Source organism: Eleutherodactylus coqui, chromosome 1 (assembly GCF_035609145.1).
Source record: "Eleutherodactylus coqui strain aEleCoq1 chromosome 1, aEleCoq1.hap1, whole genome shotgun sequence".
Lineage (NCBI taxonomy): Eukaryota > Metazoa > Chordata > Amphibia > Anura > Eleutherodactylidae > Eleutherodactylus > Eleutherodactylus coqui.
The window spans coordinates 533,195,854-533,218,566 of NC_089837.1; the positions used below are offsets into that span (position 1 = coordinate 533,195,854).

Below are 22,713 nucleotides of genomic sequence, written 5' to 3' on the forward strand. Positions count from 1 at the left end.
TTTTAAATTTAAAAAACTTTATTGATCTTTTTTTTTACTTTACTTTGAAGTCCCCCTGGGGGACTTTAACATGCGATGCTTTGATCGCTCCTGCAGTATGACGTAATGCTATAGCATTACGTCATACTGCTTTTTTACAGGCAGTCTATCAAGCCACCCTGTGTGGATAGCTTGATAGGCAGTCTGCTAAGGCAGCCCTGGGGCCATTCATTAGGCCCCCGGCTGCCATGACACATGCATGGCTCCCCCGATCTCACCGCGGGGGGGCCGTGCGGGACCCCCGAACAGCGTTCGGGGGATTTAAATGCTGCTGTCAGAATTGACAGCGGCATTTAAAGGGTTAATAGCCCCGAACGGCCAAGCGCGGCTATTGCTCGCGGGTGTCAGCTGTAATAAACAGCTGACGCCCGCGCTGTATGGAGGGAGATAGCGGCGCTACCCCCCTCCATACACGTCCTGCAGCTGCAGGACGTAAAAACACTATAGCGTGGTCACTAAGGGGTTAATATCCCTTCCTCCTTTATTTTGGCAATATTCTCCCTATATACCAAACCCCATGCTAGGTTGAAAATTAATTATATACTTTCCCCCCTGTTCGAGATTCTCAGCGGTACTAGGTAGGGCTGCCCACTATCACCTACCCTCTTCATCCTAGCTATTGAACCTTTGCTTCAGCGAGTGCAAAAAGATCCAGAAATAATAGGACTGAGTTTCAATGCTCATACCTTGTCCACAGCTGCTTTTGCAGATGATATTCTCTTTGGTATCTCTGAACCAGAAAAAGGTATACCCAGACTTGCTTCACTCCTGGAAGACTTTGGTGCTGTCTCTAATTTTAAAGTTAACGTCTCTAAATCTACAATTCTCAACATCTCCATTCCTGAGACACGCTGTAGCTCCTAGAGATCCAGTTCACCCTTTGCGTGGTCGGGCACTTCACTAGATTACCTGGGCATCAAATTAACAAAAAAAGCAGAAGACCTCTACACCCACAACTTTAAGCCTCTAATTGCCCAAGTCAAGTCTGCTGTGTACATACGATCTGCCAATTTAACATGGTTCAGTAGGGAGAATATTATAAATCCTCCATACTATCTATTATTCTATATAAGATGCGTATTCTCCCAATCCACCTGCCGCTATCCTTCTTTAAAACTTTATGCACAGCTTTCCTGGGCTTTGTCTGGAGACAGAAGAGACCCCATTTAGCTGACAGCCTAATGATTAGGAGATGGGCAGAGGGTGAAATTAATTTGCACTTCTACCAGGCTAAACAACTTTATTATTGGATGGATCTCACCCACCCTTTCAAGGATCTGTTGTTGCAGGATCTAGTGGCTGGCACATATGGTAACTCTGTAGTGGAAGATCTTTGGCTTCCAGCAAAGAGCACTTACAGAGTGAGGAAATTTAAATCCTTAAGGGACCCTGCAAGACCTGGGACGGGTTCAGAGAGTCTTTAGCCCAAAGCCCCTCCCCGATGACGCCAATCTGATCCTTATACAAATTTTTGGGGATTCTCTCTGATCTAGGAGTGATTAGTGTTTGGAAACAATTCTTTGATGGAGTGGTGGAGGAACTACAAGCGAACGCTCATAAAGCTCCAGAGAAGATTTGCAGACTCTGCTGCCCCAACAGACCATCCTCTCCCTTCAAAAAAATGCATGTTCCAAACACCTTCAGCGAGTTCCTTACAAAATACAAATCCACTAGAGCTAAGACCTACTTTGAGCGGTCCCTTGGCTCAAGCAGCCCCGCCACGAGAAAAATCTTGAATATACAGAGACGCTTCATTGCCCCTCCGGTGTTTTCCAAACCATCTTTCTTTGCAATATGGAAGACTTGTCAAGCTGGGTGAAGGGTACTGACGATAGCGTTAGGCCCGTACTGGGCTTGTGGAGGATCTGTCTGATTTGTCAGTGACTAACATAATGTGATACTTGGGCTATCGGACAGTCTCTCCTGCAGCGATTGGGACTTGAGGGCCCTGAGCGTTGGACTGCGACGTGGATGGTGGCATCTATGACAAACTAGATGAGGGTAAGAACAGAGATGAATATTCTCTTATTCTTCAGAAGATCATGAAGCCGATGTATGATATAAGGGACATGCTTTTCTTTATTTAATCCGTGCCATTACATGTCCACATTGAAATACAGCCAGAGGACCTGTTTCAGCCCTTAAACAGAGCCGAAAACAGTCCTCTGGCTGTATTTTAAGGTGGACATGTAATGGCACGGATTGAATAAAGAAAAGCATGTCCTTCATATCATACATCATACATCGGCTTCATGAACTTCTGAAGAATAAGAGAATATTCATGCTGTGTTTGTATTGCCGTTTGAGTCTGGACGGTGAAGCTGCAGGTGTATACCCACTGAGAGCGACCCCGACAGATACATTTCTATCTATTTTTTGTTCGTTGAAGAATGTAATACTCGGATTTCTTTAATATATTCTGTATGAAAAATTTTGAAAAATTGTAAAAAATTTTATTTAAAAAAAGCCTTTCACATCTACTGAACAGAACATCTTCCTTGCACCTTCTGCACACGTTGTGAGGAGCCAATGGTTTGTCTTGATCCCCAAGTTTCATATTGAAGTAAGCAAAATACACTTTCTTAATGAAATCACTTATGTTTCTTTGTCGACTTGTAATAGCGTATTCACCCCAATTAAAACAAAAGTTGTCCGGAGCAGCCTCCTGGAGCAATAATACAGACCTAAAAACAAGAGCACAATCACGTTTGAATGAAGGATGTAAATTGAGTGTAGCCTATACAGCAAACAAGATCATGATCAAATCTAACAGCAAGCTTGTGTACACTCACTCCTAAAACCCCAGAGAACATGTCGAAACATGCTCAACCCAGTCAGTAAGATTCCTCACCCTTTGCATATAAACCTGTTAGGACACGATCAGCTGAGCTTTCTCACACTGCCAAACCCAGCCTACCACCCCCTTCCACTAACCACCCCCTGCCCCTAATTCCTCTCATTTCTCTTTGAATTATTCTTGAGTATCAGTTTTATAAATATTAATTGAAAGTAAATCATTATTGGATAGGATTTTTAGAATGAAAAATAGGATACCAGATTTCAGGTTAAAGGAAAATTTCACGCTTAACTAATCTAAAAAATGAGTTTTGCAAAAAAACTGGACATGATAGCATTTTTTTTAGGATTTTCCAGGTTTCAGTGAGTAAAAATCTATAAGAAACGGGAAAAAAATTTTTAAATAAATTTAAAAAGTTTAATTAATTATAATTAACATGAAATTTGGCCCAATCATTCTTTACGTCCTAAACAGGAAAAGTAAAGGGGTCACAACTTGATTATTCAATGCTAATTGCAAAAGTATTGGTGCCCCTGTGTAAGGTTCCTAATCTAATTCTCTCACTTCCTGGTGTCAAACTAACATGAAATTTGGCAGAAACATTCTTTAGGTTCTAAATATGAAAAGTAAAGGGGTCACAACTCGATTATTCAATGCTAATTGCAAAAGTAAGTGCACCCCTATGTAATGTAACTTAACGGTTTCATATAATCGTGATATTTGGCATGAGCATTCTTTAGGTTCTAAATAGGAAAAGTAAAGCAGTCACAACTAGAGATGAGCGAGCATACTCGTCCGAGCTTGATGCTCCTTCGAGTATTAGGGTGCTCGAGATGCTCGTTACTCGAGACGAGCACCACGCGGTACTCATCTCGATTAAACGAGTACTGACCATTGAATTCAATGGAGCCGGCAATACAGCCGACTCCATTGAAAGCAATGGGCTGCCGGCGATCGCGGGATGAATTGTGGGGAAGGGCTTAAATATATAAGCCCTTCCTTGCAATTCATCCAGAAATGTGTAAAAATAAAAAACAATATATACTCACCTTGTCCCGGCAGAACGATGTTAGCCCATTGAATTCAATGGAGCCAGCAATACAGCCGGCTCCATTGAAAGCAATGGGCTGCCGGCGATCGCGGGATGAATTGTCGGGAAGGGCTTAAATATATAAGACCTTCCCTGCAATTCATCCAGAAATGTGTAAAAATTAAAAAAAATATATATACTCACCTGGTCCCGGCAGACGGAGTTCAGCGCGGCCGGCGGCAGTCCTCCTGAACTGCTCTGAACAGCTGTGAGTAGTATTCAGCAGCTGGGGATTTAAAATCCCCGCCTGCTGAATGAGCTGCCTCTGATTGCTCACAGCCTGACCAATCAGAGGCAGCTGTCACTCACACCCATTCATGAATTCATATATGGGTGAGTGAGTGCTGCCTCTGATTGGCTCAGGGGCAGCTCTCAGCTGCATGACAGCTGAGAGCTGCCCCTGATTGGCCCTGCACTGAGCCAATCAGAGGCAGCACTCACTCACCCATTCATGAATTCATGAATGGGTGTGAGTGAGAGCTGCCTCTGATTGGTCAGGCTGTGACCAATCAGGGGCAGCTCATTCAGCAGGCGGGGATTTTAAATCCCCGGCTGCTGAATACTACTCACAGCTGTTCAGAGCAGTTCAGCAGAACTGCAGCCGGCCGTGCTGAACTCCGTCTGCCGGGACCAGGTGAGTATATTTTATTTTTTTATTTTTACACATTTCTGGATGAATTGCAGGGAAGGGCTTATATATTTAAGCCCTTCCCGACAATTCATCCCGCGATCGCTGGCAGCCCATTGCTTTCAATGGAGTCGGCTGTATTGCCGGCTCCATTGAATTCAATGGGCTAACATCGTTCTGCCGGGACAAGGTGAGTATATATTTTTTTTTACTTTTACACATTTCTGGATGAATTACAGGGAAGGGCTTATATATTTAAGCCCTTCCCGACAATTCATCCCGCGATCGCCGGCAGCCCATTGCTTTCAATGGAGTCGGCTGTATTGCCGACTCCATTGAATTCCATGGGCTAACATCGTTCTTCTCTGCCACAGCTGTTACAGCTGTGGCAGAGGAGAACGATCTTTATGCTGACAGTGCGGGGGGGGGGTCACACTTGCCACTATTGTGGCTTAATAGTGGGACCTGTTAACTTGAGATGCAGCCCAACATGTAGCTCCTCGCCTGCCCTATCCGTTTCTGTGTCGTTCCCATCACTTTCTTGAATTTCCCAGATTTTCACAAATGAAAACCTTAGCGAGCATCGGCGATATACAAAAATGCTTGAGTCGCCCATTGACTTCACTGGGGTTCGTTACTCGAAACGAACTCTCGAGCATCACTGAAAGTTTGACTCGAGTAACGAGCACCCGAGCATTTTGGTGCTCGCTCATCTCTAGTCACAACTCAATTATTCAATGCTAAGAACAAAACTACTGACACCCCTGTGTAATGTAACTTCCCAGTGTCATAGAAGCGTGAAATTGGGCACAAGCATTCTTTAGGTCCTAAATTAGGAGAATTCGAGGGGTTTCACATTCTGCAGAGGAGCATCGGTACATGCAGCCTGAGGAAAATCTAGCGCTCCTCCCTGTGTATACAGATTTTATTCCTCGGTTTTTCTAAAGTAACCTTGACTTGATAAAATTTTCCATGTGAACAACATGTAAATACCTGTACCAAATTAACTCAGGGAAGGCAGAGTATATAAGCTAGTACAGTATAATGCAATACCATATTACATTATACCACGGTCTGACATGAAATCAGATAATTGGAGCCCTGGGAACCTTCAGAAGGCCCCCTACTGCCATGGCAACTGATATGCAACTATCTTTTCCTTTATCTAGTGTATCCTTTTAAGGGCAGTCACCGCACTTTATTGTTTATAGGTTAGCAGCTGGGACTTAAAAGGGTGCAATAGGTTTTTAAAATTGCTCTTCTCTGCTTGCCCCACCACCTGAGCTAGCGACCCTCTCCCGTCACACCTCCTTCGATCCCTCTCCCCAATGGTCGTCTCCCATCTCACCACTATATTCAACCCCTGTGACCTCTGGCATCTTTTCCTCTCCTTTCAAACACGCCATCATATCCCCACTGCTAAAGAAACCGACTTTTGACGCAACTGATGCTGCCAACTACCGACCCATCTCTAATCTCCCCTTCATCTCCAAACTATTAGAACACCTAGTTTACTCCCGCCTTGTAAGCTATCCATTAGAGAACTCTCTCCTCGACCCCCTACAGTCTGGCTTCCGACCCCAACACTTGACAGTAGCTGCCCTTACAAGGGTATCCAGTGACCTACTGACAGCCAAATCGAGGGGCGATTACTCCCTACTGATCCTCCTCGACCTCTCCGCAGCATTTGACAATGTTGACCACAAACTCCTCCTCAGTATGCTTCGTTCCATCGGCCTAAAGGACACTGCTCTCTCCTGGTTCTCCTCCTACCTGTCTTACCGCTCTTTCAGTGTCTCCTTTGCTGGCTCTACCTCTCCTCCTCCTCCCCTTTGCTGTTGGGGTCCCCCAGGGCTCGGTCCTTGACCCCCTCCTTTTCTCTATCTACACAGCCCCTATTGGACAAACCATCAGGAGATTTGGCCTCCAATATCACCTCTACGCTGACAACACCCAGCTATACACCTCTTCCCGTGACATTTCTGCACCTTTCCTCCAAAATCTCACCGACTGTCTGTCCACTGTCACTTATACTATGTCCTCTCTACCTAAAACTAAACCTCTCTAAAACTAACTTACTGCTATTTCCACCCTCCACTAACCGACCTCATCCTGACATCCCCATCTCAGTGTGTGGCGCCACCATAACTCCTAGACAACATGCCCGCTGCCTTGGTGTCATATTCGACTCTAATATATCATTTACCCCCTACATCCAATCTCTTGCCCGAACATGTCAGCTGCACCTCAAGAACATCGCAAAAATCCACTCTTTTCTCACCGCGGACACACTAAAAACGCTTATTGTTGCCCTCATCCACTCGGCTTGATTATTGCAACTCGCTGCTGATCGGCCTCCCTTGCACCAAACTCTACCCTCTTAAATCCATCCTGAATGCGGCAGCCAGGCTCATCTTCCTGTCCAGCCGCTACTCGGATGCCTCTGCCCTGTGTCGGTCACTGCACTGGCTGCCCGTTAAATACAGAATTCAATTTAAACTCATTACCTTCATCCACAAAGCCCTCCACAGTGCAAGCCTCCCTATATCGCCTCCCTCATCTCAATTTATCACCTAGCCCGGGCTCTCCGCTCTGCTAACGAAACTAGACTGTGCACCCCTCTAATTCGAACTTCTCATTCCCGCCTCCAAGACTTCTCCAGAGCAGCACCAGTCCTCTGGAACGCACTACCAAAGGCTATCCGGGCAATCCAGGACTCACAGAACTTCAGGTGTGCTCTAAAAACGCACCTCTTTAGGGAGGCATACTGCATACCCTAAACAAACTGCTCTGTACACCGCCTGATAACATGCTCCCTGACCAACTGACCGCAATCCCTACTAGCTGTCATAAACCGCTCCTGCAGTCATACCGATTCTGCCGTCTCACAGCTAAGTGTCTGACCATTGTCTATGTGTATAGCATCCCTCACTCTCCACCTCTCCATACTGTGCCCATCTCCAGCCCCTTTACCTTCTGTATCACCCCATTACTTGTAGTATGTAAGCTCGTTGGAGCCCCTCACCCATATTGTTTCCATCAACTGATTACTATGTAACCGTGGTTCTGTAACGTTTTGTACTTTTGTCTTTCTGTATCCCCCGTCTATGTAAGCGCTGCGGAATATGTTGTCGCTATACAAATAAAGTTTAGTATTATTATTATTATAATTAAAAGAATATATATTAAAAGGTAAGTCTTAACTTGGATACAGCAGATCTTTTTTGTCAACTGAAAACCTTGCACTCGTCAAGTTTGCAGCTGATGATCTAAACCAATGGCCATTGCTTCTAAGTTATAGCATTTATAACGGAGGATCACTGACTACAGGAAGTTAACCTTGAGCAGATGGCCTTCTGCTGCAAATTGGATCTTTAAAAAGGAGTCATTTTCCATCTCTGACTGCTGAGTCTAGGCTCAGGGTCATGAAGGGGGCCATAGAGAAGAGGTGGATGGCTCATTTTAGCTTTTTTTTCTCCTTATTTGGTCTTCCTAAGTCACCCCTACCAATATTATAATACAGCATAAACCTATAGGGAGTGCTTGTAGCCATGGACAATGGCAGCACAACATCATCATACATAATACTGATTCATTCAACTGTATCTCATCTTCAGGATCACCCATGGTCTGTAGAGCTGAGACCAGACCAGAAAGTGATGTTTGGAGTCCATGCCCTGCAGCAGAAGATGATGAATTCCTCCTTCTATCCCACCTACTTCCTACTGGTTGGTATTCCGGGATTAGAACATGAACATATCTGGATCTCAATCCCTTTCTGTATTGTCTACATATTAGCTTTGCTGGGAAACATCACGATCATGGCTGTCATCCTCATATCTCCAAGACTCCACCAGCCTATGTTTTTATTCCTCTCCATGTTGGCATTTAATGACAGTCTACTTTCTACAAGCTTTGCCCCCAAAATATTGTCCATCCTCTGGTTCGGTGATAGAGCCATTAGCTTTAATGGATGTCTTCTTCAGATGTTCTTCATTCACTCCTTCACCAGTATTGAATCTGGGTTTTTGCTTTCCATGGCTTATGACCGGTATGTTGCCATATATAAGCCTCTTAGGTATAACTCCATTATAACCAGTAGACTGATATTCAGGCTAGTCATTGTGCTTCTAGTCAGAGCAGTTATTCTAGTCAGTCCCTGTCTTTTTCTGATAAAGAGGTTTACTGCATTCAAGACTAACATCATTGCACATTCCTACTGTGAGCACATGGCAGTGGTGAAGCTCGCTGATGCTGACATTCGGGTAAACAGTATGTGGGGACTGTTTGTAGCTTTCAGCATTCTTGGCATTGATTTGCTCTTCATCCTCTTATCATATATCATGATTTTCAATGCCGTCTTCCGTCTTCCATCTACAGACGCTCGCCTGAAAGCATTTAATACATGTACCCCCCATATTTGTGTGTTCCTCAGCCTTTATAGCATGGCCATATTCTCTTTCTTATCCCACCGATACGGCAAAAATATTCCTCCGTATATCCACATTATTTTTTCCGACCTTTACCTCTTGGTTCCACCTATGCTCAACCCACTTGTCTATGGGATAAAGTCAAACCTGATCCGAGAGGAGATCCGGAGAATCCTATGGAAGCATTAAGATTGTGGGATGAGTTATGAATGGTCATGAGATAAAAGCCTTCTATAAGATCTGATGAATTTAGAATGCAAACCAGGAGCCATGTATCAGAAATTCCTCCTGTAAAGAAGACCTCTCTGAAAACACTGAACTGCAAATGTGAGGAAGTAACTGTTTCAAAAAACATGGCCATATTTATCAGAAGGGTAGATGGGACTGGCCATTTTTTCTGCTCACAGAATTTAGTTTGATTCTACACTATTTTGACAAAAGTATTGGCCCCCCACAAATCCTGTGAGATGCAAATCACACATGTGAGCATTAAGTTTAAAGAAAAGGATCACACAGGCATGTCCCAGTACAGAAACCATCAGAAATTCCACCAGTTGTAGAGTTGACAATGGGGTACGGTGGTGGGATATCACTTTAGCAAGCAATCAGTACGGGACATCTCAGAACTTTTAGGCCTTCCAAAGTCCACTGTTGGCCATGTTATTGGGAGATAAAAAACATCCAGTGTGTGCGGTACAGACACATTAATGGAGACCTCTCAAACTGACAGAACGTGGAGAACAAGGCTTGTAGGAGCTATGAAGGCATCAAGCAAATCATCTGCCCTCACTTAGGAGGTCTCACAGGACATTGCAACATTCATTGCCATCAAACAATCCATAGGTAACTGCATGTGAAGGGTTACCATGGACGAGCAGCTGCACACAAGCTGAATGCACAGAAAAGTCTGCAATGGTGCTGGGAGTGTTGGACTGCACAACATTTCCTGATCAGACTGCTACTCTTGGGATGATGCAGTTGCATAGAAACCGCTCTCCAGTCAACCACCACTCCCAACAGTGAAGATTGGAGGAGGTTCTGTTATGGTGTGCGGGTGTTTCTGCTGGGAATTACTAGGGCCATTGGTTATTATGTAGTCCATCCTCAACACCAATGAGTACAGAAAAATTACGGACAATGTGGCATCACCTCCCCTGTGTCAATACTTGGGTACAGCTCCTTGTCTCTACCAACATGGCCGAGTACCATGTCATAAAGCACACGGTATTGTGGCTTGGTTTAAGGAGCAGAACATCTGTAAAATTCATTGGCCAGCCCAAAGTCCGGATCTCAATCCCAGCAAGCATCTTTGGGATGAACTAAAACACCATATCCGTCACGCCCAACACACCCATCATCCCCAGCATCACTATCTGAAGCCCTCCTTGGGGAATGGAGGCAAATCCCTCCACACATTTTGTGAATTTGGTGGAAAGCAACCGATGAGGGTTACTGCAGTCGTTGAGACCAACGGAGGCCCGACATCAGATTGAAAGATGTGAATAAAATCAAATTTCATCCCCACCAATGTTTGCCAATACTCTTATTAACATAGTGTATATACAGTAGATATACGGGGTTTTCAGTTCTTGATCTCTGCTACTTAAAGTCCCGTAGAGCGAAACAGAGCTGGAACTGTAATGAGTGAATTCAGTCTGTGGAATGGAACTGGACATGGCCTTTGACTTGATAGTAAAATATACACAACGCTTGGAGATGGTAGAGTCAGATAATCTTACAAACTCAGCTTTACACACATTTTGCACTGGTCTGACCATAGGGTAAGCCAAAATAAAGGTAAAAAACTCCACCAAGTATCAGTGTACAATTTTAGTTCTCCCCCAGTGAGTTCAGACAACATGGCTGCCCTCCATCTTCAGGGCTTATAGGGATCCCTTAGCTCACCCGAGGAAGGTTTCCTCTCAGACCAAACAACATCTCTCTATAAGGTCTCTATGGTTGGAGCTAAATGGTCACATGGGAGAATATAGCGATCCTTGTAATTCATTGAAGATGGAGCACAGTTTCTATTTTCTTGGCCATCAGTTTTGATTTAGGAGAAAATCCAGTAGACTATCGATTTTCAGATGGACATCTCTTACTTATTATCCTTTATGGGCCACATCAGGCCCCGGAGTACTTTTGTGTTTTGGTGATGTCTATGGAGAATTATTCCTGTACGGCTCCTATTGAGTCTACAAGCGGCGAGCTGATGGTACTTTTCATTAGAGTAAATATACAAAACAGTGTAGATATTATGGGGACTGCCTGGTTGGCAGAGATGGAAGATACACTCCAACCGAACATTCGGCATCAGCTGTAAGGGCCTCCATGGTTGTTCTCGCTAGCGTTTTTTTTTTCTTTCTTATTTTAATATTTATGTATTTTTAGTAAGAAATTCCGTAGTTAGAGGCCATTTACACCTAATCATTTCATATTTGAACAATGCCAGAGTTCACTCTTGCCGCCTGTTGACACAGCAGGTACAGTACATCATTTGCTTATTCACCTTCGCTTTATAAGTCATCGAATGATCAGTATTTAAACCACACGAGTAGGAAAAGAAGATAAAGGAGGAGGAAGAGAAGCCAAGATGGCTTTTAATTCTGCAAATGTTAACGAACTGGGTACAGGCGTTCACCATCTGGGTTAGTGTCATATGTGAAAAACGCTTTTATGATTGTGCAGCATCCGAGCGGGGCGCGCCAAAGTGAGGGAGACTATGGGGAAGCAAGATGGCTGTCACGGGTGGCTCTACGATCTCTAATGACAATGGTGGTATAGGTGCTTTACTTGGTCGCCACACAGTGGCACAAAGGGTTTTGTAACTTATGGTTTCTAACGGTGGTTTGTCACGTGACGCCAGCACTTCATCCGGGACTCTGATACTTAAGGATGGAATAAAAGACACAAGTCCTGGTAGCTTTGTTTTAGTAAACTGGAAGTGCAAAGATTTACTTTAACTTTGCATTCAACAGAAACAAAACAGTAGTCTTGCAGTGATTTAGCAGAGATTAAGACTTGGTAACGAGATGACACGTTACTTGACAGTTGAAACTGTAGAATACAATTTACTCTTCAACGCTCTCTCTCCTTGACTCTAGAGGTTTCTTCAGTATAACTCCCACAGTCCTAGTTATCTGTTAGGCTTACTGGACAATAATAAGGCAGTAACGAAGTAGAATATAAGATGGGCCTCTTTACTTTCCCTGGCTTTGACTTCACTGGGTATTTTTAGTAACTCATGGTTTTGGTGGAAATGACCCCTAATTCTTTCCTTCACACTGCTTGTTGATAAGGAAGCTATCACTGAAAATGGCCATATACTTACTAACACAGGAGTGCAAGCAGGTGCACCAACCCCAGCATGCAGGCAGCCATACTGCCAAATGAGGGAGCCAATTACACCTGTATAGGACATCGATGAGACAGCCACTCACACAACCCTCCTAAATAGAGGGGGGTGGCTGCTTGGTGTATACTCCTGCACAGAGTAGATACAAAGTGTCAGCACCATGCAAAAAAGTAACCTATTAATGACACCATAATAGTTCGGCGGGATCCCCTGTGATACATTGATAAGGAAGCTGGAGAATCCTGACTTCATCACTCAGAATACGCGTTGTCTGTTTGCACTCTGCAGAACTAATCTCGCACATCCTCCTCTGATGACTATCTCCTCCTGACTCTCTCACTGTACTCCTCCCAACTCCTCTTTCATTCCAGTCTTCACCTTGATATTTTCCCGACTCGGGTTGCTCACACCATCCCCCTCTACAAATCAGTGGTAGCATGACAAGCAGCCAATAAGAAGCCAGCTGTTAACAAGCAGTTAGCCTTAGCTTAGAGAGAAAGGAGGAACAGGATTTCTCCAATGTACAGCACTTTCTTTGTCTCCTAGGAGCCCATAGCTAGGTGTTACAGGACAAATGACAGTGACTATTTTGGAGGACCCTTCGGGCCACTACAGTTCCCCCCTATTTAAAACACAGCCGTACCTGGGTAACTAAGATCCGAAGGACAGAGTGGTGTACCTACTGGGCTGTGACAGCACATTATTTTAGAATTTTAGAGTACTTGCAAGAATTTTGAGGGAATACGTTGGGCTAGGACCCTAAATCCCATCTAGCTATGGGGCCCTTACATAATTCTTCTCCCCACAGTCAAACAGTATGCATTTAATGCATTAAATGACATTTGAAAAGCATGTACTGTACAATTGGCAACCTGTAAGGGAAGGAATTCACTTGTGAAGCAGTAGTCACATATCGTTACTTTTGAGTCCTGGTAAAGAGTCCATATGCATGCAATAATCCTGCAAAAGAAACATGCAATGTGACAGTAATGCCAGCTTGGCAAACCTTTACTTGTGGCTTACTTGCCAGAAGGTAGGTATGAGTCCATCTGGAGCAAATAAGCAGGATAAACAAAGAGTCCACTGAGTCCACTGTCTGCAAAAATGACAGGTTAGAAGTGAGCAATCAAAACACATTATAAACAACAAGAAAACTTTTAGGGAGCATCAAGTAGTCTCTTGAGGCACATGACTTGAACATTGCAAACTTTAACACTCTGGGAAGTCTCTCAGGGCACAAATCTTGGTTGCTAAACTTTAATAAATTAAATGGCCTTTAACCCCTTATGGACATGACCTATTTTAAGGACGCAACAATTTTTGGCAGATTTTGATCTTTATTTTTCAAAAGCCATAACTTTTTTATTTTTCCGTCGATGCGGCCATATAAGGGCTTGTTATTTGAGTAGTGAAGTGTACTTTTTATTGGTGCCATGTTTGGGTACATTGACTATATTGTAAAACTTTTTATAATTTTTTTTATGCTAGCAGGGAGAGAAAACGCATCAATTCTGCCATTGTTTTTTTTTTTTACAGCATTAATCATGCAGCATAAATGACACAATGCATTTTTTTTGCGGGACGGTACGATTACAACGATACCAAAATTCATATTTTTTTTAGGTTTTTCCACTTTTCCACAATAAAAACCCTTTTCTTGGAAATTATTTTTTTCTAAATCGCTGCATTCAAAGTCCTATAATTTTTTAGTTTTTCCATGGAGGGATAATAAAGGGCTTAATGTGAGGGCTTATATTTTGTGAGACAAGCTGTAGTTTTTATTGGTACCATTTTGGAGTACATATGGCTTTTTTGATCACTTTTGGGGTGACTACCCACTACAGTTTTTTCTGCAGGGGTCTATGGGACTCGTAATGTTAAAATCGCAATTTACCGCGAAATCGCGATTTTGCGCAATCGCAATTTAAACATTACAAGTCCCATAGACCCCTGCAGAAAAAAAAAACGCTGCAAATTTCGCAGTGAAAAAAAACTGTAGTGGGTAGGCACCCTTATTGTGTTTTTTGGGAGGCAAAATGAAAAAAAATAAGCATTTTCCCTCAGTTTTTTAGGGGTTTTTTTTATGCTTTGTGTCATGCAGGATAAAAAAGCGAGTTCAATCATTATGGATACGACAATGCCAAATGTGTGGGATTTTAATGTGAAAAAAAAATTATGCTAATCTGGAAAAAAGGGTATTTTTTACATTTTTCCTGTTTTTACATTATTTTTATACTTTTTTTTATACTGTAAATTTTAATTTGAAGTTTTTAAATTTTTCAATATTGTAATAAACATTTAATTGAAATATATCACAGTCTCATTATTATATCACAGAAGTTGTTTGTAGTAGTATGGATCGGGAGAACGAGAGAAGAGAGCACACCTAGTAGACATGTTTGAGCAATCCTCCCTCCTGGTATCCCGGCCCAATCTGAAAATTAGACTGTTGGTTAACGGTAACAGAATACTAATGGCCTGGCCAGGGCCTAACCTGAGTTTTGGGGGAGTAGGGGAGAAATAGGGAAAGGTAGGGGAGGGGGAGGGGTGACTTCTGAGACGGAAGGAGTTTTCGTTCCCATTGGGATGGATGTTGTAGAGGGCGGTTTGGAGCTGTAACACGGTGAAGTGACAGAGGTTGATCCTTGTTATTCTAGTTCCCTTATATGCTTACAGGGAGGTTAGGAATCTATTGTTTTGCGATGGGTATGAATAATCTAGCCATGGGGACCATATTTTTAAAAATTTCTCGTGTCTGTCGGCTAGAATAGAGGTCAGCTTTTCATTTATTAGGTACCAGTCCATCCTGCGCTTAACCTCAGTGAAGTTCAAGGTAGCTTTGCGCCATGAATCGGCAATAACTTCTTTTGTGGCCAGAAATAGAAAGGATATTAACTTTCTTGAGTCAGGAGGGATATTGGTTATGCATTTATTTAATAATGCTTCCCAAGGGTCTTTGCGGATGTTGTAGCCTGTGACTGAGTATATTAGGGAGTAAACTCGAATCCATAGTCTCTTAACCCGAGGACAGGACCACCATATGTGGAGCATATCACCCGAAACTAGACATCCGCGAAAGCAGTTGGGAGAGTGTCCGGGTATTGCGTGGGATAGAGTTTTGCCTAGGTCTCTTTCCCAACGCGTTATGTACGCCATTTGAGAGCGATAAGAGGAATGAACCAAGTCTGAGTAAATCTGCGAAATGAGGCCTCTTGCATGTGGGTATTTCTGACTATATCTCTCAAATGGGGTTGAGGTCGGTGGAGAGTTCGTGTTCTTGAGGAGAGAGGATATAAAGTGTTTTAGCTGCACGTATCGGAATATTTCCAAAGATGGTAAGTTATATTTTTCCTGTAGTGTAGGAAAAGGGGTGAGCCCATTTGTGGAGAGCAATTGGTATATTTTGATGAGGCCTGACTTCGTCCAATTCTTAAACAACTGAGGCGATTCTATTTTCTATAAACATAGGGTTTCGCAAGAATGGCGTGAGGGGTAGGTGAGGAGATAGTTTTCCTGAATATTTTACTGAGTCCCAGATATGGAGGGAATGGTTGATAACAGGGTTGTTGACAATGGGTCTATGTTTAGGTGGTATCCATAAAATGGAGTCGGTGGTGAGGGGATGTATTTCTGTTGCTTCCAGTGATACCCAGAGAGGGGTGTTAGAGAAGGAGTGTAGGAGGGCCAGTTGAGCCACCTGGGCCGCTTGGTAATATTTTGAGTAATTAGGAACTCCCAAGCCTCCCTTTCTTTGATGTCTATATAAAGTAGATTGTGGGACCCTGGGAATACCGCCAGCCCACACGAATCAGAGGGACATTTGCTGAAGAGTCTTTAGCATGTATCCAGGCACCCGTACCGGGAGAGCTCTAAAATAGTATAATAGTTTAGGGAGAAATGACATTTTTAAGGTGTTAGCTCTCTCAATCCAGGAGATATGATATTGGCTCCAACTTTCCAGGAGTAACCTTGTTTTGCAAAGAAAGGGAATGTAGTTTTGACTGTATAAAGATGAATAGGAGTTTGTCAGTTGGATGCCCAGGTAGCCCAAAGAGCCCGTCGCCCACTGAAAGGGGTTACTTGTTAAGCCAGAGATTGACCCGAATCTGGATAGCTCCACCATGAGATTGGGTATGGTAGTGTGTGGGGAAGATATGAGCAGTAATAAGTCATCAGCAAACATTGAGAGTTTGTGATGAACTGAGGCGATTTCGATTCCTTTTATATCAGGGTTGTTACGAATTTTAATAGCCAGGGGTTCCATGGCCAGGATGAAAAGTAGTGGGGATAGTGGGCAACCCTGTTGTGTTCCCTGATGTATTGGAAATGTATCGGAGCAGAAGCCTCTGTATCGTACAAAGGTCTTAGGGTGGGCCTATAGTATCCGTAGCCATGTGAGGAATTCGTGGGGAAATCCCCACCTGTCGAGGACCGAAAATAAGTATTCCCAACCTAATGTGTCGAACGCTTTAGGTATGTCTAGGGATAGAAGCATAGCTGGGATCTTTCTGGTTCTACAGAGGTGGGTGAGGTGGATTATTCTTCGAATGCTGTCAGGAGCCTGACGGCCTGAGACAAATCCTACTTGATCTTTATCAACTAGTGTGGGGAGGGCCATATTTAATCGCGTCGCTAGGATTGTGGTGAGGAGCTTTACGTCTACATTTATTAAAGAAATGGGGCGATAGTTTTGTTTGTCTAACAAATCTCTGTCTGGCTTAGGTATCATTGATATGGAGGCCAGAAGGGCTGTCTGGCCTACTCGGTGGCCATCTCTCATTGCATTGAAGTAATCGGCCAGATAGGTGCTTAGTAGAGATGAGCGAACGTACTCGTCCGAGCTTGATATTCGTGCGAATATTAGCGTGTTCGAGATGCTCGTTACTCGTAACGAGTACCACGCGGTGTTCCGGTTACTTTCAGTTTCCTCTCTGAGACGTTAGCGCGCTTTTCTGGCCAATTGAAAGACAGGGAAGGCATTACAACTTCCCCCTGTGACGTTCAAGCCCTATACCACCCCCCTGCAGTGAGTGGCTGGGGCGATCAGATGTCACCCGAGTATAAAAGTCGGCCCCTCCCGCGGCTCGCCACAGATGCCTTGTGAGTTAGCTGAGGGACAGTGCTGTTCTATTGGAGTTGCTGTAGGGAGAGTGTTTGTAGTGAGTGTAGGCTTCAAGAACCCCAACGGTCCTTCTTAGGGCCACATCTACGTGTGTGCAGGCTGCTGTTAGCAGTGGAGAAATTTTTTTTTTTTCTCAAAATCGGCAGTGCAGAGCATTGCACCTGGCATTAGGGACAGAAGTGGTGCTTAGGCAGGGAGAGTGTTAGGAGTGAGTGTAGCCTTCAAGAACCTCAACGGTCCTTTCTAGGGCCACATTTAACCGTGTGCAGTACTGTGCTGGCTGCTGTTAGCTGTGTTGCTTTTTTTTTTTTTTCTCAAAATCGGCGGTGCAGAGCATTGCACCCTGCATTGATACTACAGGCACAGAATTGTGTAGGCAGGGCCACAACACAGTTATTAGTCATTGAATAGGCACAGTGGGCCTTTCCTTTAAAACAAAAGGGAAAAAATTATATTTGCCCTGCCTCTGACAGCCGTCAGGGCTCTGGGTACGTGTGTGCTGCGTGGAGAACGTAAAAAAAAACAGACGCAACCAGCTACGGTTGAGTGCAGCCTTGCGCCAATTTCTTTCCTGCCTGGGAAATACCTGCTCTGCCACAGTTAATAACTCTGCAACAGTAAAGTTCTGTGACACTTTTGCAGGGCCGCAACACAGTGTCAGTTATTAAACTTATTATTCAGTGAATAGACGCAGTGGGCCTATCCTTTTAAACAAAGGGGAAAAAAGTATATTTGCCCTGCCTCTGTCAGTCCTAAGGGCTGTGGGTACGTGTGTGCTGCGTGGAGAATGTTAAAAAATCAGACGCAACCAGCTACGGTTGAGTGCAGCCTTGCGCCAATTTCTTTCCTGCCTGGGAAATCAAATCACTGGTAATACAGCATGCTGAGGGGTAGGGGTAGGCCTAGAGGACGTGGACGCGGGCGAGGACGCGGAGGGCCAAGTGAGGGTGTGGGCACAGGCCGAGCTCCTGATCCAGGTGTGTCGCAGCCGACTGCTGCGCGATTAGGAGAGAGGCACGTTTCTGCCGTCCCCACATTCATCGCCCAATTAATGGGTCCACGCGGGAGACCTTTATTAGAAAATGAGCAGTGTGAGCAGGTCCTGTCCTGGATGGCAGAAAGTGCTTCGAGCAAGCTATCATCCACCCAGAGTTCTGCGCCGTCCACTGCTGCAAATCCGAATCCTCTGTCTGCTGCTCCTCCTTCCTCCCAGCCTCCTCACTCCACTACAATGACACATGCTCAGGAGCGGGAAGACTCCCAGGAACTGTTCTCGGGCCCCTGCTCAGATTGGGCAGCAGTGGTTCCTCTACCACCAGAGGAGTTTATCGTCACTGATGCCCAACCATTGGAAAGTTCCCGGGGTCCGGGGGATGAGGCTGGGGACTTCCGCCAACTGTCTCAAGACCTTTCAGTGGGTGAGGAGGACGATGACGATGAGACACAGTTGTCTTGCAGTGAGGTAGTAGTAAGGGCAGTAAGTGCGAGGGAGGAGCGCACAGAGGATTCGGAGGAAGAGCAGCAGGACGATGAGGTGACTGACCCCACCTGGTGTGCAACGCCTACACAGGACAGGTCTTCAGAGGGGGAGGCACGGGCAGCAGCAGGGCAGGTTGCAAGAGGCAGTGCGGTGGCCAGGGGTAGAGGCAGGGCCAGACCGAATAATCCACCAACTGTTTCCCAAAGCGCACCCTCGTGCCATGCCACCCTGCAGAGGCCGAGGTGCTCTAAGGTCTGGCAGTTTTTCACCGAGACGCCTGACGACCGACGAACAGTGGTGTGCAACCTTTGTCGTGCCAAGATCAGCCGGGGAGCCACCACCAACAGCCTCACCACCACCAGCATGCGCAGACATATGATGGCCAAGCACCCCACAAGGTGGGACGAAGGCCGTTCACCGCCTCCGGTTTGCACCGCTGCCTCTCCCCCTGTGCCCCAACCTGCCACTGAGATCCAACCCCCCTCTCAGGACACAGGCACTACCGTCTCATGGCCTGCACCCACACCCTCACCTCCGCTGTCCTCGGCCCCATCCAGCAATGTCTCTCAGCGCACTGTCCAGCCGTCGCTAGCACAAGTGTTGGAGCGCAAGCGCAAGTACGCCGCCACGCACCCGCACGCTCAATCGTTAACCGTCCACATAGCCAAATTTATCAGCCTTGAGATGCTGCCGTATAGGGTTGTGGAAACGGAGGCTTTCAAAGCTATGATGGCGGCGGCGGCCCCGCGCTACTCAGTTCCCAGTTGCCACTACTTTTCCCGATGTGCCATCCCAGCCCTGCACGACCACGTCTCCCACAACATTGTACGCGCCCTCACCAATGCGGTTAGTGGCAAGGTCCACTTAACTACGGACACGTGGACAAGCACAGGCGGGCAGGGCCACTACATCTCCCTGACAGCACATTGGGTGAATTTAGTGGAGGCTGGGACAGAGTCAGAGCCTGGGACCGCTCACGTCCTACCCACCCCCAGAATTGCGGGCCCCAGCTCGGTGGTGGTATGTTCGGCGGTGTATGCTTCTTCCACTAAAGCACCCTCCTCCTCCTCCTCAACCTCTGTCTCGCAATCTAGATGTGTCAGCAGCAGCAGGACGTCGCCAGCAGTCGGTGTCGCGTGGCATGGCAGCACAGCGGTGGGCAAGCGTCAGCAGGCCGTGCTGAAACTACTCAGCTTAGGAGATAGGAGGCACACGGCCCACGAACTGCTGCAGGGTCTGACAGAGCAGACCGACCGTTGGCTTGCGCCGCTGAGCCTCCAACCGGGCATGGTCGTGTGTGACAACGGCCGTAACCTGGTGGCGGCTCTGCAGCTCGGCAGCCTCACGCACGTGCCATGCCTGGCCCACGTCTTTAATTTGGTGGTTCAGCGCTTTCTGAAAAGCTACCCACGCTTGTCAGACCTGCTCGGAAAGGTGCGCCGGCTCTGCGCACATTTCCGCAAGTCCCACACGGACGCTGCCACCCTGCGCACCCTGCAACATCAGTTTAATCTGCCAGTGCACCGACCGCTGTGCGACGTGCCCACACGGTGGAACTCTACGCTCCACATGTTGGCTAGGCTCTATGAGCAGCGTAGAGCTATAGTGGAATACCAACTCCAACATGGGCGGCGCAGTGGGAGTCAGCCTCCTCAATTCTTTTCAGAAGAGTGGGCCTGGTTGGCAGACATCTGCCAGGTCCTTCGAAACTTTGAGCAGTCTACCCAGGTGGTGAGCGGCGATGCTGCAATCATTAGCATCACCATTCCTCTGCTATGCATCTTGAGAAGTTCCCTGCAAACCATAAAGGCAGCCGCTTTGCGCTCGGAAACAGAGTCGGGGGAAGACAGTATGTCGCTGGATAGTCAGAGCACCCTCCTGTCTATATCTCAGCGCGTTCAGGAGGAGGAGGAGCATGAGGAGGATGAGGAGGAGGGGGAAGAGACAGCTTGGCCCACTGCTGACGGTACCCATGCTGCTTGCCTGTCATCATTTCAGCGTGTATGGCCTGAGGAGGAGGAGGAGGAGGAGGAGGAGGATCCTGAAAGTGATCTTCCTAGTGCGGACAGCCATGTGTTGCTTACAGGTACCCTGGCACACATGGCTGACTTCATGTTAGGATGCCTTTCTCGTGACCCTCGCATTACACGCATTCTGGCCACTACGGATTACTGGGTGTACACACTGCTCGACCCACGCTATAAGGAGAACCTTCCCACTCTCATTCCCGAAGAGGAAAGGGGTTCGAGAGTGTTGCTATACCACAGGACCCTGGCGGACAAGCTGATGGTAAAATTCCCATCCGACAGCGGTAGTGGCAGAAGGCGCAGTTCCGAGGGCCAGGTAGCAGGGGAGGTGCGGAGATTGAGCAGCATGTACAGCCCAGGCAGTGCAACAGTCTTTAAGGGCCTGGACAGCTTTATGGCTCCCCAGCAAGACTGTGTCACCGCTCCCCAGTCAAGGCTGAGTCGGCGGGAGCACTGTAAAAGGATGGTGAGGGAGTACGTAGCGGATCGCACGACCATCCTCGGTGACGCCTCTGCTCCCTACAACTACTGGGTGTCGAAGCTGGACACGTGGCCTGAACTAGCGCTGTATGCCCTGGAGGTGCTTGCTTGTCCTGCGGCTAGCGTCTTGTCGGAAAGGGTGTTTAGTGCGGCTGGGGGAATCATCACGGATAAGCGTACCCGCCTGTCAACCGACAGTGCCGACAGGCTAACACTCATCAAGATGAACAAAGCCTGGATTTCCCCAGACTTCTCTTCTCCACCAGCGGACAGCAGCGATACGTAAGCAATACGTAGGCTGCACCCGCGGATGGAAGCTACGTTCTCTCTCACCATCCAAAACGGGGACATTTCTGCTTCATCAATCTGTTTATAAAATTCCTCCTCCTCCTCCTGCTCCTCCTCCTGAAACCTCACGTAATCACGCTGCACGGGCAATTTTTCTTTGGGCCACAAGGCTCACTCATCTAATTTTTCTAAACAATTTTTATATGTTTCAATGCTCTTAAAAGCGTTGAAACTTTAACTTGAACCAATTTTTCGTTAAACTGGGCTGCCTCCAGGCCTAGTTACCACTTAAGCCACATTAACCAAAGCGATTAATGGGTTTCACCTGCCATCTTGGTTGGGCATGGCCAATTTTTACTGAGGTACATTAGTACTGTTGGTACACTAATTTTTTTGGGCCCTCACCTACAGTGTAATCATACCAATTTGTATGTTCTTCGCCTGCACTCATGGTACAGAAGTGTGTGTGGGGTTGGCCTACACTTTAGCTACATAAATGTAACTTGGGCCTTGGCTATACTGCAGCTACTGAAATGGAACTAAGACTGCGCTCCCACTATACTGCTGCTTCAGAATTGTTACTGGGGCCTGTCTTGAGTGCTACTATTGCTGACATGGAACGAAGACTGCGCTCCCGCTATACTGCTGCTTCGGAATTGTTACTGGGGCCTGTCTTGAGTGCTACTATTGCTGACATGGAACGAAGACTGCGCTCCCGCTATACTGCTGCTTCGGAATTGTTACTGGGGCCTGTCTTGAGTGCTACTATTGCTGACATGGAACGAAGACTGCGCTCCCGCTATACTGCTGCTTCGGAATTGTTACTGGGGCCTGTCTTGAGTGCTACTATTGCTGACATGGAACGAAGACTGCGCTCCTCTTATAATGCTGCTAGTGATATGTTAGTGGGGCCTGTCCTAATGCTACGGCTGAAATGTTACGAATTATGGGCTCTGCCTATACCGCTGCTAATGGTA

At 46.1% G+C, this 22,713-nt stretch overlaps 1 protein-coding gene across 1 annotated transcript; it reads left to right on the plus strand.

Annotated features, from left to right (window-relative positions):
• The first annotated feature begins 8,243 nt into the window (after positions 1–8,243).
• Positions 8,244–9,173, plus strand: LOC136615406 (olfactory receptor 52A1-like). The gene has a single exon (XM_066594165.1). The coding sequence runs from the start codon at positions 8,244–8,246 to the stop codon at positions 9,171–9,173; it is 930 nt and encodes a 309-aa protein (XP_066450262.1).
• Positions 9,174–22,713: the final 13,540 nt, after the last annotated feature.